This window comes from Tupaia chinensis, unplaced genomic scaffold (genome assembly GCF_000334495.1).
Source record: "Tupaia chinensis unplaced genomic scaffold, TupChi_1.0 Scaffold000290_1, whole genome shotgun sequence".
Taxonomy (NCBI): domain Eukaryota; kingdom Metazoa; phylum Chordata; class Mammalia; order Scandentia; family Tupaiidae; genus Tupaia; species Tupaia belangeri.
The window spans coordinates 4,938,414-4,953,819 of NW_006159775.1; the positions used below are offsets into that span (position 1 = coordinate 4,938,414).

General features: G+C 36.7%; 1 protein-coding gene across 5 annotated transcripts in view; it reads left to right on the forward strand.

Annotated features, from left to right (window-relative positions):
- The window catches only part of TRAPPC8 (trafficking protein particle complex subunit 8), a 105,855-nt gene extending 90,815 nt beyond the window's left edge, over positions 1–15,040 (forward strand). For all 5 annotated transcript variants that reach the window (XM_006150568.3, XM_006150569.3, XM_006150570.3 and 2 more), the window contains 3 exons: positions 5,541–5,686; positions 12,835–12,924; positions 13,993–15,040. In XM_006150568.3, the coding sequence (XP_006150630.1) occupies positions 5,541–5,686; positions 12,835–12,924; positions 13,993–14,227 (471 nt within the window). In that variant the 3' untranslated portion in view covers positions 14,228–15,040. The remainder of the gene's footprint in view (positions 1–5,540; positions 5,687–12,834; positions 12,925–13,992) is intronic.
- The last annotated feature ends 366 nt before the right edge of the window (positions 15,041–15,406 follow it).

Genomic DNA, 15,406 nt, shown 5'->3' on the forward strand with positions numbered 1-15,406 from the left:
TTGACTAATTGTCCAGTCTAAATTTGTTTAAAGCCCAAAATAACTTATTTTATACCAATGTTCTTTTTAATTACGTTCAACTACACAAAATTATTTTTATCTAGTTTAGGGAATAAAATAATCCACAGAAGTAAATGATAATGTGTACCATTTTTTGGTTTTGTATTTGTCAAGGGTTGATTCAAATCAGTATTTCTGATTCATCATCTTTCTCGTGACTGTGTGAGGTGTAGGCATAAGTCCACATGATCTGGAGTCTCTGTTTAGGCAACAGTGGGTATATAATAGTAGCAGGTATATAAATAAGGCTGGCCCTGTAGCCTAATGCTTAAGGCAGCCAGATCACCCATAACTAACTTGTTTGAATCCTGGCCCTAGCAGTTTGGAAAACCATGCTGCCTCATGTGCATGTATACCTAAAATCCCAACGGGATGCAGAAATGAAGGAGAATGCATTGTGTCTTGACCACACCCCATTGGGGGTGTTCTTTCTTCCATTCCCTTCTCGCTCTTTGGCCCCCAGGTGATGGCCATGCTTCAATCCTTTCTCCTCCATTTTCCTTTCAGAATTTTGGGTACACATGCACACTCACCCAGCATGAGTTTAAGCCCCTGGGTCCAGGACTTGAACCACAGTGGACCACATGGGAGTCCAGCAATGTAACCATTAACATCATCTGCTGGTCCCCATGTTTTTAACTTTTAAACTTGATTTAATCACTGTGTAGTTTTGATCAGTTTCCTAAATTTGTATATTGCACTAGGTCTCAGATATTTTGCATTTTACATATTTTTTCCTTTATTCTTGATAGAGCTCATGCATACACATGTGACAGTGAGAGAGAAGGAAATGAGCACCCTCTACACGGTCTGTTTAGGGTCTGTGATCCCCTTCCTCGAGTCCTCCAGCCTGTCAAATCTTGGGCACTGGCATACATGCCTGTCATGTTTTAGACTGACAGAGCCAGGGATTTGAACCCACAGTCAAAATGTGGGATCTGGCTTCTTTTAAGCAGTGTATTACTGCTGCTCCACAGAGCTGGTCCTCTTTTGCATATTATGTGAGACAGATTTTTAAAAGTGAAATTGCCGGCCCATATTGTTATATACTTGTCTTTTACTGCTTACTAAGTTTTAAACTGCTGGGGTTTTTAAAATTTATCTTTGTTTTAATAGTAGTGTCAGGATATTATGTGAATAAAATATGGTTACATTTTTTTATTTACATTCATTCACTATACATCATTACAGCAAACAAAATGAGATTTCCCATCCAGAATACACTGTAAATTGTCTCAATCAAGCACATCAACATACGTGTTGTCAACAAATAATTTTCCATTTGTTTCCTGTGTATTTTGTTATTTTTGCCATCCTTGATTCCCTATCTCTCACCCTCTGCCATGTCTCACCCTCCTCATACACTGTCTCTGGTATCCATGGTTGCTTTCTATGCCTTCCCCTCCATTTTATTTATTCACTAATGAACTTAATTAATCTAAATACTTCCAATAGCAAGCACAGCTGATATATACATATCCATGAACACAAGTCTGACTTTACGCATAAACCTCAGTGAGTAGAATGAACATACTATGTAGCACCTAGCTGGGTCTGTATAGCTTACTGCAGTCATCAATTATGCATACTTTTTTTAATTTCAAGAAAAATAGTTTTTGTGATTTTTTTTTTGATACATTTAAAAAAATTAATTAATTTACATTCATTCCTTAAGCATTGTCACAGCATACAAAATGTGATTTTTCATCCAGAATATACTGCATAGTGGCTTAATCATGTATGTTATCGGCAATAATTTTCCATTTCTAGTTTCATAAATACATATATATGTGTGTGTGTGTGTGTGTGTGTGTATATATATGAATAAAATAATACATATGCATTATACATACATAATACATGTATTATACATATGTAAAATTTATATAGACATATATATAAAGTCACTTTTCCTTATTTCAGTAGCTATGAACTATAAAGTAATCACAAACCCTGAATTATGGGATGCTATGGAACCATTGCTTCTAGAATTAAGTTCCTGGGCCACATCAGTGGCAAATTAAAACATATGAATTAATGCCAGTGTTTAATTGAGTTTATATTTTTAACTCTGCTTAATAATGATCATCTACATAAACCACATTAGAGTTAGAGAAAAGAAGTATTACATCTACCTACTTTCAATAGCAAGTCCAGCTGGTAATTTCAAGAAAAGCAGTTTTGAATTGGTAAGTACATTTGCTTAAAACTTAAAGCCTGGAAACAGGTTAGGATTCTGTTCAAATAGTAGGTACATGAACCTATTGACAGCTCAAGAAAGGACAAAAACTCTTATAACCGGACAACAAAAGCTAGAAGAAAAGCAGCAATATTTTAGTCAAAAGTCACAGAATGCTGTTTCACCAGTTCGCTCTCATGTATTTAATCTATCTTCTGTTGTGTTTCAATCTTCCTGATTGAATTTTGGAATATAATATTCAACTCCAGACATATCCCTATGATTAAGTTGGCCATTTTCTTAGTTTTTGAACGCCTATTTCTGTTTGACTACTTTTAACTTTCCTGACATAGCACTCTTTTGAGAACGTTTTGGAGATCTGGTCTAGTGCTGGTAAATTCTTTCAAGTTTTGTTTATCTGAGAATGTTCTCGTCTTTTCTTCCCATATGAAGGATAATCTTGCCAGGTACAGTATTCTCAGTTGAAATTGCTTTTCCCTTAACACTTTGAATATATTTTCCCATTCTTTCCTTGCTCGCATTGTTTCCAATGAGAGGTCTGCTGTTAGTCTGATGGGATATCGTTTGTAGGTAACTTGCCGTTTCTCTCTTGCCAATCTTAGTATCTGTGGTTTTGGTCAGTCTGGCTATAATGTGTCTTGGAGAAGATCTTGGGTTGATTCTATTTGGGGTCCTTTGTATTTCTTGGGACTGGGATCTTTGTGTTCCTCTCTCAGTTTGGAAAGTTTTCTTGCAGGATTTCATGGAATAGATTATCAATGCTCTTATGAGTCTCTTCGCCTTCTGGGATGCCAGTTATCAGGATGTTTGGACGTTTAATGGCATCTAGTATTCCTCATATATTATTCTCAAATTTTTGGGCAATTTTCTCAGTCTTCGTGGTGGGTTTTTCTAGGCCAGCAATTTTCTCTTCTACATCTGAGATTCTACTTTCTGTATGATCTAGTCTGCTTTTAAGACTTTCAAGAGAGATTTTGACTTCCTGTATTATAGTTTTCATCTCTAACAGTTCCATTTGATTCTTTTGTAAAGTGTGTAATTCCTCTTTTAGATCTTCCAATGAGAAAGAAAAAAGCACCAAAAAAGTAAAACAAATTATTATTTAAAAAAAAAAAAAGCAAAAATTAGAAAACTACGTGGTGTGCGAGCGCACCATGTGAACTCACTAGTTCTCAGAAACCATGAAGATGTCTTCTGTGACCTGCTCCTTTGCCTCTCCTGGGTTGGGAGGAGAGGGGATTATTAATAAGATAAAGGGAGAGAAGGGACTGAAAGCCCAGAAAATGCTTTACCTTAAAAATTTTTAAAAAGGAAAAATTACATAAAATGAGAAGACAGAGACAGAGGTAGAGAGAGACAGAGGCAGAGGCAGAGAGAAGGCTTAAGGAAGCTCCTGCCACTGGATTTGTGGGCTGGAGACTGAATTGTCGGTAGAAAATCTTCATTTTTTTTATTCCCTGAACACACGAGTTCTCAGGAGCCATGAAGGTGTCTTCTGCAGCATGTTCCCTTGCCTCTGCACTGGATTTGTGGGCTGGAGGCTGAATTGTCAATAGAAAATCTTCATTTCTTTATTCCCTGAGCTTGCTAGTTCTCAGGAGCCATGAAGATGTCTTCTGCCTGTTTAATTTTTTACTTGTCAATGGATTGAATCTGGAACCTCAGCATTAGAATACCAGTTTTTAATTTAGTTTTATATATATATACATACATATGTATTTTTTTTAGAGAGAGATTTTGCTATAGGATGTGTGTGCTCACCAGAGAAATAGAGAGAGACAGAAAGCGAGAAATCACCTCTTGGGCAGATGACCGTGACACAATCCCTTCTCCTCCTTTTTGCTCTTGAGGTCTTGGGCACATGATTACACTCGCACGCCGTGAGTTTTAAGCTATCAGGTCCAGGACTCTAACCGTGGCTGACTATGTGTGGGCATCCAGCAACATAGCCATTACTCCGTCTGCTCGTCCCTAATTTAGCTTTCTTTTAAGCATGTTTAGTTCTTTGTTTTGCAGCTGCATAGATCAGGGTCAGCAAAATATTTTAGGCTTTTCTTCCTAGTTGATTTCTGTCATAATCACTCAACTCTCATTGGAGTCCCAAAGCAGCGGTAGACAGTGCGTAAACAATGAATATGACTGTTTTTCAGTCAAACATCCTTTACAAAAACAGGAGGTGGACTGGATTTGGCCAGTTCCCCTTGATCAAAATCAAACCTAGCTAGCAGGAAATTAAAAATCTGAATTCTCCTGGGCCATGAAGGAAAACAAAGAAAGAAAATGGCCAAAAATGAACATAACAGAAATAGGACATCTATCTATTCTCATTTAGATGATAATGATTAATATTCATTGATGTATTTACAACACACTGGTTATATTAATATATTTTGCATTCACATTAACTGTCAGCTAATATAATTGAAACACTATAAAAAATAGAAAATGTAGCAAAATATTTTCAAAATGAAATTTTAAGTCAGCTTTTTATCTTTAGTTGTTAAAATAAGTGCTATATGGTTAAATGTTTTCAGCCTAAGTCTTTTCTTTTTAAAGAATTATTTAACTGTTTACTTATTTATTTTTAGTTTGACCAGAGAATTGACAAAACAAGAACAAGAGCAAGAGAGAGAAAGTGAGAAATCAAGCTGATAGGTCCAGGACTGGAACTGCGGTCCGCCATGTGAGGGCCCAGCACCCTTAACCACCATGCCACCTTCCTGCCTCTCAGCCTAAGCTTAAGCAGTTTTAGTGACTAGAATCACAGCCTTTGAAGTTGTTTTTATGAATCTCTTTTTTTTTTTAATGAATCTCTTTTTACATATAAGGATGTGAAATTTAAATCAATTAATTACCTTATCCAAGATCAGAGGGCTAATATATAAAGTTGTTAGAATTCGAGTCTTAACTCCAGCACATAGTAAGTGGGGAGTAAATAAATGATCCTAGATGCTGATTTCTTTGCCATAGAAGGGGTCTTCAAAGAGTTCATAGAAAAATTGCATTATTTTTTAATTCAGATTTCCTGCAGACTTTTTAATTCTGCTCCACCCTTCCATATATTGCAAATGATAGCAACTATTAGTTTAAATGATAACAGAAAAAGTGCTTTTCATGCTTATATTATTTCCACTGGTTTGAACTTCTTTTTTTAACCCCTTTTTGCCATATAGTAGTTTTAACTTCTTTTTTAAGAAAAATACACAACTGTACTTTTTTTTTCCCTCTTAACAAGGCAGTATTTTTATTGTCATATATTTTTTTTCTTTTCTTTTTTCAGGAGCCACCAGAAATGGAACTATTAAAATTTTTCAGGCCAGAAAACACTACAGTTCCCTCAAGACCATCAGTAGAGCAGCTTTCTAATCTCATTAAAACAAGTCTTCACTACCCGGAATCATTTAGTCATCCATTTCATCAAAAAAGGTTTGAGGTTTATTTTTGTCAAAATTTCTCTCTCTCTCCCTCCTTCCCTTCCCCTCTCCCTTTCCTCCTCTCCCGTCCCCTCTCCCTCCCCTCTCCCTATTCTTTCCCCCACTCTATTATTTATTTTTTTGTTAATGACCTTACCCCAAATACTGAAGAAGAAATTTAGAATAATATTGACTCTGTAAAAGTTACTCTTAAGTAATTTACCCTTTACTATTATTAGAGTATTTGTCACAGGAGTGGTTAAATATGAATGTTGTCTCAATCACCCCTGAGTTGCCACAAGTTTCTTTTTAAGGAGTAGGTTTATCATTATGTCAAAAACAAGGGAAAAACATTATCCCATTTTGTTTTTGTGTTAATTCAGAAATTAAACCTAGGGACCAGCAGTTAGTGTAATGGCTATGTCGCTGGACTCCCATGTAGTCGACCATGGTTCGAGTCCCGGACCTGGTGGCTTAAACTCACACTGGGCACATGTGTGTGCCTTCCCAGGCCCCAGAGAAGAGAATGGAGAAGAAGGGATTGTGGCGTGGCCATCCCCCCTTGGGGGTGATTTCTCGCTTTCTGTCTCTCTTGTCTGTCTCTTTCTGGCAAATGCATGCACCCTATAATAAAAACCTCTCACCCAAAAAAGAAATTAAACCTAGCATATGACTGACTAACAGTTTAAATTTAGACTGGTCATTTACTTAAGATGTATTGGGTCATCGGAAAAGTCATGATTTGTTTTTTCTGTTTATGCAAAAATGTGTCATGACTTTTCTCACAACCCAATATTAAATGCTAGCTTAGCACTTAATACATTTATTAAGTGGGGAGCAATATATCTGTAATTTTGGTAAAGTTCTAAAAATTAAAAAGCCCGAAACCATCTTGCAGGTCTCTGATAAACTGGAAGGGGGAGCCTATTAGAACCGGTCTGTAAGTGGTCATTGAAGGTTTGAATTTGATGAAATCACCAAAGGAACACTTAAGGAATTAGAGAAAGAAGACCAGTAAGAAGAAAGTGTTTTTTCAAAGGTTGAGTCAGAGTACTTCGAGAGAAACATGATTAACAGTTTAAAAATACTGCAGAGGGGCCAGCAGGTGGTGTGGTAGTTAAGGAGCTGGATTCTCACATTACCAACCACAGTTGAAGTCTTAGACCTGGCAGCTTGGAATTCATGCTGGGTGTGTGTGCATGCATGCCCAAAATCCCAGCATGAGAATGGAAGAGAAGGGATTGTGGCCCAATCAGCCCCTAAGGGGGTGATTTCTTACTTTCCCTCTCACTGTCTCTCTCTCTCTTCTGCAAGCACTGCACCTTAGGGGAAAAAACTAAAACAAGCAAACAAACAAACAAACAAAATAAATAAAAATACTGTAGAAAGGACTGAAAAGTTTTATTGGATCTGATCTGATGGATGATAAGGTGATCATTTATGATTTTTTGAGAACAATATCACTATATCATAGGAGTAGAATCCTGACATAGCAGGTTCAGGAGAGAATGGAAGGTAAATAAGTGAAGATAACTGAATGTTGGCCATCCTTTCAAGAACCTGGGCTATGAATGAGGACCAGGGAAATATCCGTTTTTTACAGTTTTTTCACTAAGAATCAGGGGATATCTGTTTCTTACTGTTTTTTCACTAGGTAGATATGGATATATTTATGTTCTTGAAGGAAGTGATATATAACAGAATCCTTACAAAATGGAAAGAGGGACTAGCAGGTGGCATAATGGTTTCATTGCTGGACTCCCACATGGCCAACTGTAGTTCGAGTCCCAGACCCGGACACTTGAAACTCATGCCAGGCAGATGTGCATGCATGCCTCAAATCCCAAGAGGAGAGTGGAGGAGAAGGGATTGCAGTGTGGCCATCCCCTGTCTCTCTGTCAAGTTCACGAGCCCTACAGTAAAAATCTCTTTTAAAAAGAGAGAGAGAGAGAGGAATAAACCAAAGAACGATAGGATTTTCTTTGGACTGAAAAAAGGGACCCTGGAGCCAGCAGGTGACGTGTTGGTTAAGGCAGCTGGATTCCCATGTGGCCTACTATGGTTCGTGTCCTAGACCCAGTGGCTTGAAAAATCACACCAGGTACATGTGAGTGTGTGCCCCAGATCTTAAGGAGATGGAGGGGAAAGGATTCTGTTATGATCATTCCCCCTGGGGGTAATTTTTCATTTTCCCTTTCTCTGTCCCTCTCTTCTTTGCCAAGCACATGTGCCCAATGGCAAAATATAAAGAAAGAAAGAAAGAAAGAAAGAAAGAAAGAAAGAAAGAAAGAAAGAAAGAAAGATAGATAGATAGATAAGGGACCTTACTATTGAAATAGAAAAAGAACAAAGTAGGAAGAAATTTTAACAAGTTTACACATTGTAGAGTGCCTTTATTTATTTATTTATTTATTGAAGATTTTTTTGTCATAGGATGTGTGTGCTCATCAGAGAGAAAGAGACAGAGAAAGGGACAGTGAGAAATCACCCCCTCCCCCCCAGGGGGAATGGCCACACTACAATACCTTCTCTTCCATTCTCCTCTGAGGATTTTGGCACCTATGCACATACACCTGGCATGATTTTTTTTAAGCTGCCAACTCCAGAACTCAAACCTATAGTCAGTCATGTAGGAGTCTGGTGCCTTAATCACTGTGCCACCTGCTGGTCCCACGTGTTTCCATTTTAAGGGATGTATAGAAGCAAAGTTAGTTACTCAGAGTATAATCTAGGAGAGGAAAAGGGTAGAGAAGATGAGGGGAAGCTGTCTGAGCACACATGGAAGGAATGCTGGGCAAAATATAAACCCTTGATCAATTCCTAAAAAAAAAAAAAAAAATTCCTTAAAGGTCACTTACATTGTGTTAAATGTTTCCAAACTCACTCATTATGAAAGAAACAAACAAAAAAAAAAAACAAGTCTCTGAAGCAAAAATGTATGGCTGTAGCAATTTTTCACAAGGTCAATATCCAAATAACTACCTCTACTAAAGATATATAGCAAACTGGCGCTGGCAGGTGGCATGATGGTTAAGGTGCTAGACTCCCACATGCTTGACTGCAGTTCAAGTCCCAGACCTGGCTGCTAGCTTTCTCACATTCCCTGTCTCTCTCTGGTGAGTACATATTCCTTGTAGCAATTAAAAATAATAATAAATAGAATTAAAGAAATAATTTTTTTAAAAAAGAAAGAAATAGCATATTACTGAAATCTGAGAAGCCCCTTAGTACTCCCTGCCAGTCACTACCTGCCCACCCCTAATTTTGGTAATCACATCTTTCCTTCTCTTTACATTGAGTTGTTGGAAAAGTCATGATGTACTTTTCTGTTTTCTTTGCAAAAACTTCATAACTTTTCTGACTACCCAATAATTTCAGCAACTGCATATGCATGTCTATATTTTGTTTTTTTACAAATTCTTTTTTAACTTGTTATATAAGTGGAATTAGAGTCTTTATATGTCTTTGTATGTCCAGCTTCTTTCATTTAATGTTATGTTAGAATCAACCATTGCATGAAGCTATAGAGTTCTTTTATCTACTATACTGTGATGGAATTTAGATTATTTTCAGATTCGAACTGTTTTAAATTCTATTGTGAATATGCTTGCTTACATCTCTTGCTGCATCTCTGTTTACCATTTTATTTTAGCATATTTACCTGGAAACTTTTCTGGAGATATTTAGTTTACACATCCCACTAGCAGTAGATGGGAGTTCTTTCTGCTCTAAATCTTTACCAACACTTACTCTTACCAGATTTTTTAAAATTATTATTCATACATTAAATCACTGTACATTAGATTTTTAAAAATTGTAACCATTGGGACCAGCAGATGGTGTAATGGTTATGTCACTGGACTACCACACAGTCGACTGCGATTTGAGTCCTGGACCTAGTGGCTTCAGACTCACACTGGGCAAGTGTGCGTGCATATCCAAAATCCTGATAGGAGACTGGAAGAGAAGGGATTGTGATGTGGCCATCCCCTCCTAGGGAGTGATTTCTCACTTTCTGTCTCTGTCTCTCCAGTGAGTGCACGCACCCTATAACAAAAGTCTCTCTCTCAAAAAAAAAGTAGACATTAAATTTTGGTCTTAAATCTTTAACAGGGTCTTAGTGTTGCCCAGTATTCACTTTGTGTGTCTTTTTCTGGTAGGATACACATGGGATCACCTGGGGAATGTAAGAAATACAGATGCTCAGTGCTTCAGTCCCACCTGAGCTTCCAGTTTGAGTGGTCCAAGGTAGAGGCTAAATTAGAGGAGTGGGTTAACTAAATTAGAGGCTGGGCATCTGGGTTTTCTGAAGTTCTCTAGGTGGTTCTAATGTGTGTTCAAAGTTAAGGGGAAAAAAAAAAACCTTATATTTTATCTTTATTGAACCTGTGTTAGCTTCATATCCTTCTTGCACAGTTTTGATTTGCATGATGTTTTTAACCCTGTTCTATTCTGTCTGTATTTATCAGATCTGTCCTGCTTATTTCAAACTTGAGTGCCTAAAATTACTGAAAATCTTAGATATTTTTTTCTTACTTTATTGGTTAAAAATTTTGCTGAACTTTTAGAGGCTGAGATATTTAGGAGTTCTCTGCATCATTCTACTAAGATTAAAAAATACCAGCGAATCTAAACAGTGCAGGGAAGTACGTGAAGCAGAGTGGGTTTGATCAAACTAAATTAGAGGGGTAAGTTAAGTAAAGCATCATAGAATCAAAACTTGCATGGAGGCCCACCCTGTAGCATAGTGGCTAAGGGAGAGAGATCACACATGGCTAACTGTGGTCTGAATATCAGCCCCCATGGCATGAAAAACACACTGAGTATGTGTACATGGGTGCCCCAAATCCTGAAAGGCTGGAGAAATGGAGGAGAAGCAATTGCAAGGTGAACATACCCTATTGGGAGGTGGTTTCTCCCTCTCTCTGTCTTTCCATCTAGCCTCTGTCTCTAGCAATAGCACACCACTCTGGCAAATTAAAAAAAAAAAAAAAAGAAAAGAAAAGAAAAGTGCTTCCAGACCAGCAGCAGCAGCAGCATCTGGGAACTTGTAGGAAATGCAACTTTTAGGGTTTTCAGGGGTCCCCTAGACCTACTCAACCAGAAACTCTGGAATTGTGGCCTAGCAGTCTTCTTTAACAAACCCACTAGTTGATTCTGGTACATGCTTAAGTGTGCAAATCACTAGTATGAAGGATGGATTGGGGCTGACATTTTACAGCAGTAACATGCTTTTCAAGAGAAGGCAGATTCCATATGGTGACCACATTTCTAACCCCCCAACCCGGTCACCACAAAACATGCCAGAGCATAAGTCTCAAGTGTCTGAGATGTGATGGGCTGCAGGCCTGGAGGACTGGAGGAAGGGGATAGCAGCATGACTAGACTCTGAAGAGGGTGCTCATCTTTACCCACCTCCCTGGTGCATGCACTGCTCTCTCATGAACAGATAAGAAAAGAAAAATAACATTGTATCAGCGCGCTAATTAAGAGGCTATTGCAGTAAACCAAGAGACATGAGGACTTGCTTATAAAAAAAGTGGATAGAGTGAAGTAACCAGATTCCAGAGATATGTAGGGCAGAGAATTGACAGGAATATGTGAAGAAACTGGGAATGAGGGCTGATGAGGCAGTAAGAAGAGTCAGTATGACGCTAAGGTTTGCTGGCGTAAGGGATGCCGTTTGTTGACAGTGAATGGAGGAAGAGAGGAAATGAGTTTTGGACAAGGAGGCATCAAGATGTTCTCGTTCCTTCTTTGTGAGAGATCTTAAGATAAAAGTTTGGAGAATTTAACATGTGAAGATCTAATGGGAACAGAATCGCACAAGTTCTGAACTTTTGCTTTAGGTTACAGTTATGCAGGTGGAACGTGGCTTAATGACACATTTCAGACTGGAACCTGCTCAGTAGTCTTTGTTGCCTTCTTGGCTGTTTGAGAACTTTTAGGGAGAGGTTTTGACATATCACCATACAACATAGGATACGTTTTTGAAATCATCTTAGTTCTTATTTAGGGAAATGTATGATGTTTGTAACATCATTTGAAAAGGTTTTCTCAGTAAGAGGTTTTATTTCTGAAAGCATAAAATTTATTTTCTGAGTGGAATTTAAAAGTTATTTTCCATGAGCTTACGAGGTCACTATCTTGTCTTTACTGTCTCTGCTTTTGTGTTTATAGAGTGATCTATGTACTAACATGTAACCAGGCTTCATTTGTACATAATTATGTTTGTTTCTTAGCTTCTTAATTCAGAATCTGTGTTCATAAATGTTCTATTACTGACTATCCTTTTTCCTGTGCTTCAGTAATTTATTAATTATAAAGCAATAAAAGAAATTAGGGTACCTGAGTAAATGTGTCCACTTGAAAGGGATTTCCTCGTAAGGGTCTGTATAGAAAGAATTCCCATGTTCTCCAAAACAGGATGGCTTTATGCAAATTTGATAGAAAAGCCGATGTCATTCTAGGCCAAATTCTCAAAATTAATTTTTATTAATGTACAAACAACAGGATTTGTTGTGGCATGATTTAGTGTTTCTTGACTGATCTAACTTAAAATGACTTATTTTTGTTTATTTTGAAAAAACTATCTAGAATCACTTTATTTTTTTTTTAAGATAAACTATAGTAAGTGTAAATAAAATAATTTTGTGAATGTATAACTTTTTTTTTTTTGAGAGGTTTTCTCGCTATAGGGCACGTGCGCTCGCCAGACAGACAGAGAGAGACATAGAGACAGAAAGCAGGAAATCACCCCCCAGGGGGGATGGTCACACCGCAATCCCTTCTCCTCCATTCTCCTCTTGGGATCTTGGGCACGCACGCACACGCACCCGGCGTGAGTTTTAAGCCACCGGGTCCGGGACGTGAACCATGGTTGACTACGTGGGAGTCCAGTGACATAGCCATTACGCTAACAGCTGGTTCCCGTGAATGTATAACTTTTGATATTTAGTATTGTCATTATATTAATATATTTTTGCTTTTTAGTAATAAAATAATTTGTCTTGAAGGATTCTTGGAACTTGTTCTTTTTCCTTACTTGAGTTTGATAGTTTTTAAAGAGCTTATACTGTTAGATATTCTTAAGAATATTTTCAAGAAAGTTGTTTTTAAGAAAAAAATACACAGCTAACTTTTTTTACTTTTCTTTCATAGCCTTTGTTTAGTACCAGTCACCCTTTTACTTTCCAATTGTTCTCAGGCTGATGTAGATGTAATTGTTGATCTTCGGCATAAAACAACAAGGTAAAGATTTATTTAGTGTAAAGTCATTTTGTAGTTTAAAATTAAAAGTGATTTGAGAGTACATTAATCTTTCAAAATTATGCAAATAATTTCCTAACATGGATAAAGTTTTACTTAAGCATGTCCTTATTTTTTTGGTTGATATTACAAAAGCATTATAGAAATATTAAATTTTAAAGTTTTTTTTCCTGATTATGAAATAATGCTTAACAAAAAATCCAGGATTATATGTTTATACTTCCATATCTGACTCTCTTGGAACAAGGGCTTTTAGAATTTTAAAATTTGAGGATTTTTAGAGAAATAATATGAAATGTGTGCTGAATTTTATTGTTTAACATCCCAAACAGGATCTGAACAAGCTCTCTGAGATAAAAAAACACATTATTTGTTTGATTATGTGCATCCCTAGTCGGTTAACTAATGTCTTATTGGGGATACTCAGCTGTTTTCCATTTGTTGATATTACAAACTGTTTCAATATTGTAATCATTCTTGCACACACATTTACTTTTATGTATGTATACTAAGGGGCTAAAAGCTCGGGTTTAAAATCAGGTTCCATCATTTACTTGCTATTGTGGCGAGCATTAAATGAAATAACCCACTCTTAGCATTATGTCTTAAAAATAGTAACTTAAGACCAGCCAGTGTTGTTAGGTTACGGTGGCTGGGTCCCACGTGGCTAATTGCATGATTCAAATACTAGACCTGGTGTCTTGAAAACACACTGGGAACACGTGTGTGCCCAAAATCCTGAGAGGAGAATGAAGAAGAAGGGATTGTGGCATGGCCATTCCCCTGGGGAGTGCTTTCTCACTTTCCCTTTTTCTCTCTTCCTCCGGTGAGTGCATATACCCTATAGCAAATTTAGAACAAAGAGAAAATAGTAACTTAATAAATGTTAGCTGTTATAGTAATGGTAGTAATAATATTGTAATTATAATAAACAGTTTCATGAAATAATTCTAGAAGTACAATTACTAGATGAGAAGAGTATGTTCATGGAACTTTGGGAAAAATTATGAAAAAAAAATACTACAACTTAACCATTTCCTCCTTCCTTAGTCCAGAATCATTGGAAATCCATGGATCATTCACATGGCTTGGACAAACACAGTATAAACTTCATCTTAAAAGCCAGGAGATTCACAGCTTGCAGCTGAAGGCATGCTTTGTTCATACAGGTGTTTATAACCTTGGAACTCCTAGGGTATTTGCCAAGTTATCGGACCAAGTTACAGTGTTTGAAACAAGTCAACAGAACTCCATGCCTGCCCTGATCATCATCAATAATGTGTGACAGCTTAACAAGTTTATACTGAAATCCACAAGAATCAGTTTAATTTCGTTGAATGGGTTTTACAGCAGCATTTGAAATACCTAACTTGTTGCAGAGGTTGATGTCTGATCACTGCAAAATACTTTGACTTGTCATTTTGTTGATGATGCAAAAGCACGTTGGACTGAGAATACTTTCATTCTTTTTTTGTATTTCTTTAAACCCTGGTAATAATTTACATGCTCATAATACAAAATTTCAACATATCCATGCACCTTATTAAGCCCTGTCTTTAAAAACATTGTCTCAATCTGCTGTTACAACTGGTTGGTGGTATATGAATATTAGGAGATGATTTGGAGGAAAGGAAGGCCTTGTAGGCAATACTCCTGTTAAGCCGTTAGTCTATAAAATTCCAGCTTCCTGTGAAGTTCTATAAAGTGTTCCATACACATTTTCCTGTCTTGCTTCACACAATTCTCTGAAATAAGTTTTGAACTTTGGTTTTAAGAGCCTCCATATTTCAGTATCTGGTGGTCCCTCTGGCTTATACATAACTTTGTAAAAAGAAAAGAAATTTTTTCTGATGCTTTGAATATAGTTTTGAAAGGAGTTTGACTTTTTTTCCTCATTCATCTCATATAGAGTGCACTATTTCACAATATGAGATTTTTGTCATTAAAATGATCATATTCTTTATTATATAACTTTAACAATTGAGTTGATCTGTTTAAAATATAAATCTACTCAAGTTAATTAAAAATAAGCTTTTCAAAAATGTATTATATTTATAACAAATGTATTGTAAATAGAATAAAGACATGCTATTCACTGTATAAATTCATTAGATTTTTTTTTTAAACCTGATTTTCTGAGGACTTACTCTTTATTTACAATGAATGCTAACCATCTTATTAAGTCAGGTACCAGCCCAATTTCCTAAGACAGCTTTAATTGTCATTATTTCTGAACAATCTTCATTCTTAAGGTCCTTGATGATCTTGTTGTGAATGGGGAAATGACTTTAAATGTGTCGTGTCTGGTGCCCAGTTACAAATCTGGATATTCCATTCATTTCATAGTAGAAAGAAAGATGGGAGCTCATTGAATCTGTTGCAAATAATTGATGCTGATTATGGCAAACCAGGTAATTTAAGCTTCTTGTAGAAGAAATGTAAAAAGCATGAGCAAAATATAAGA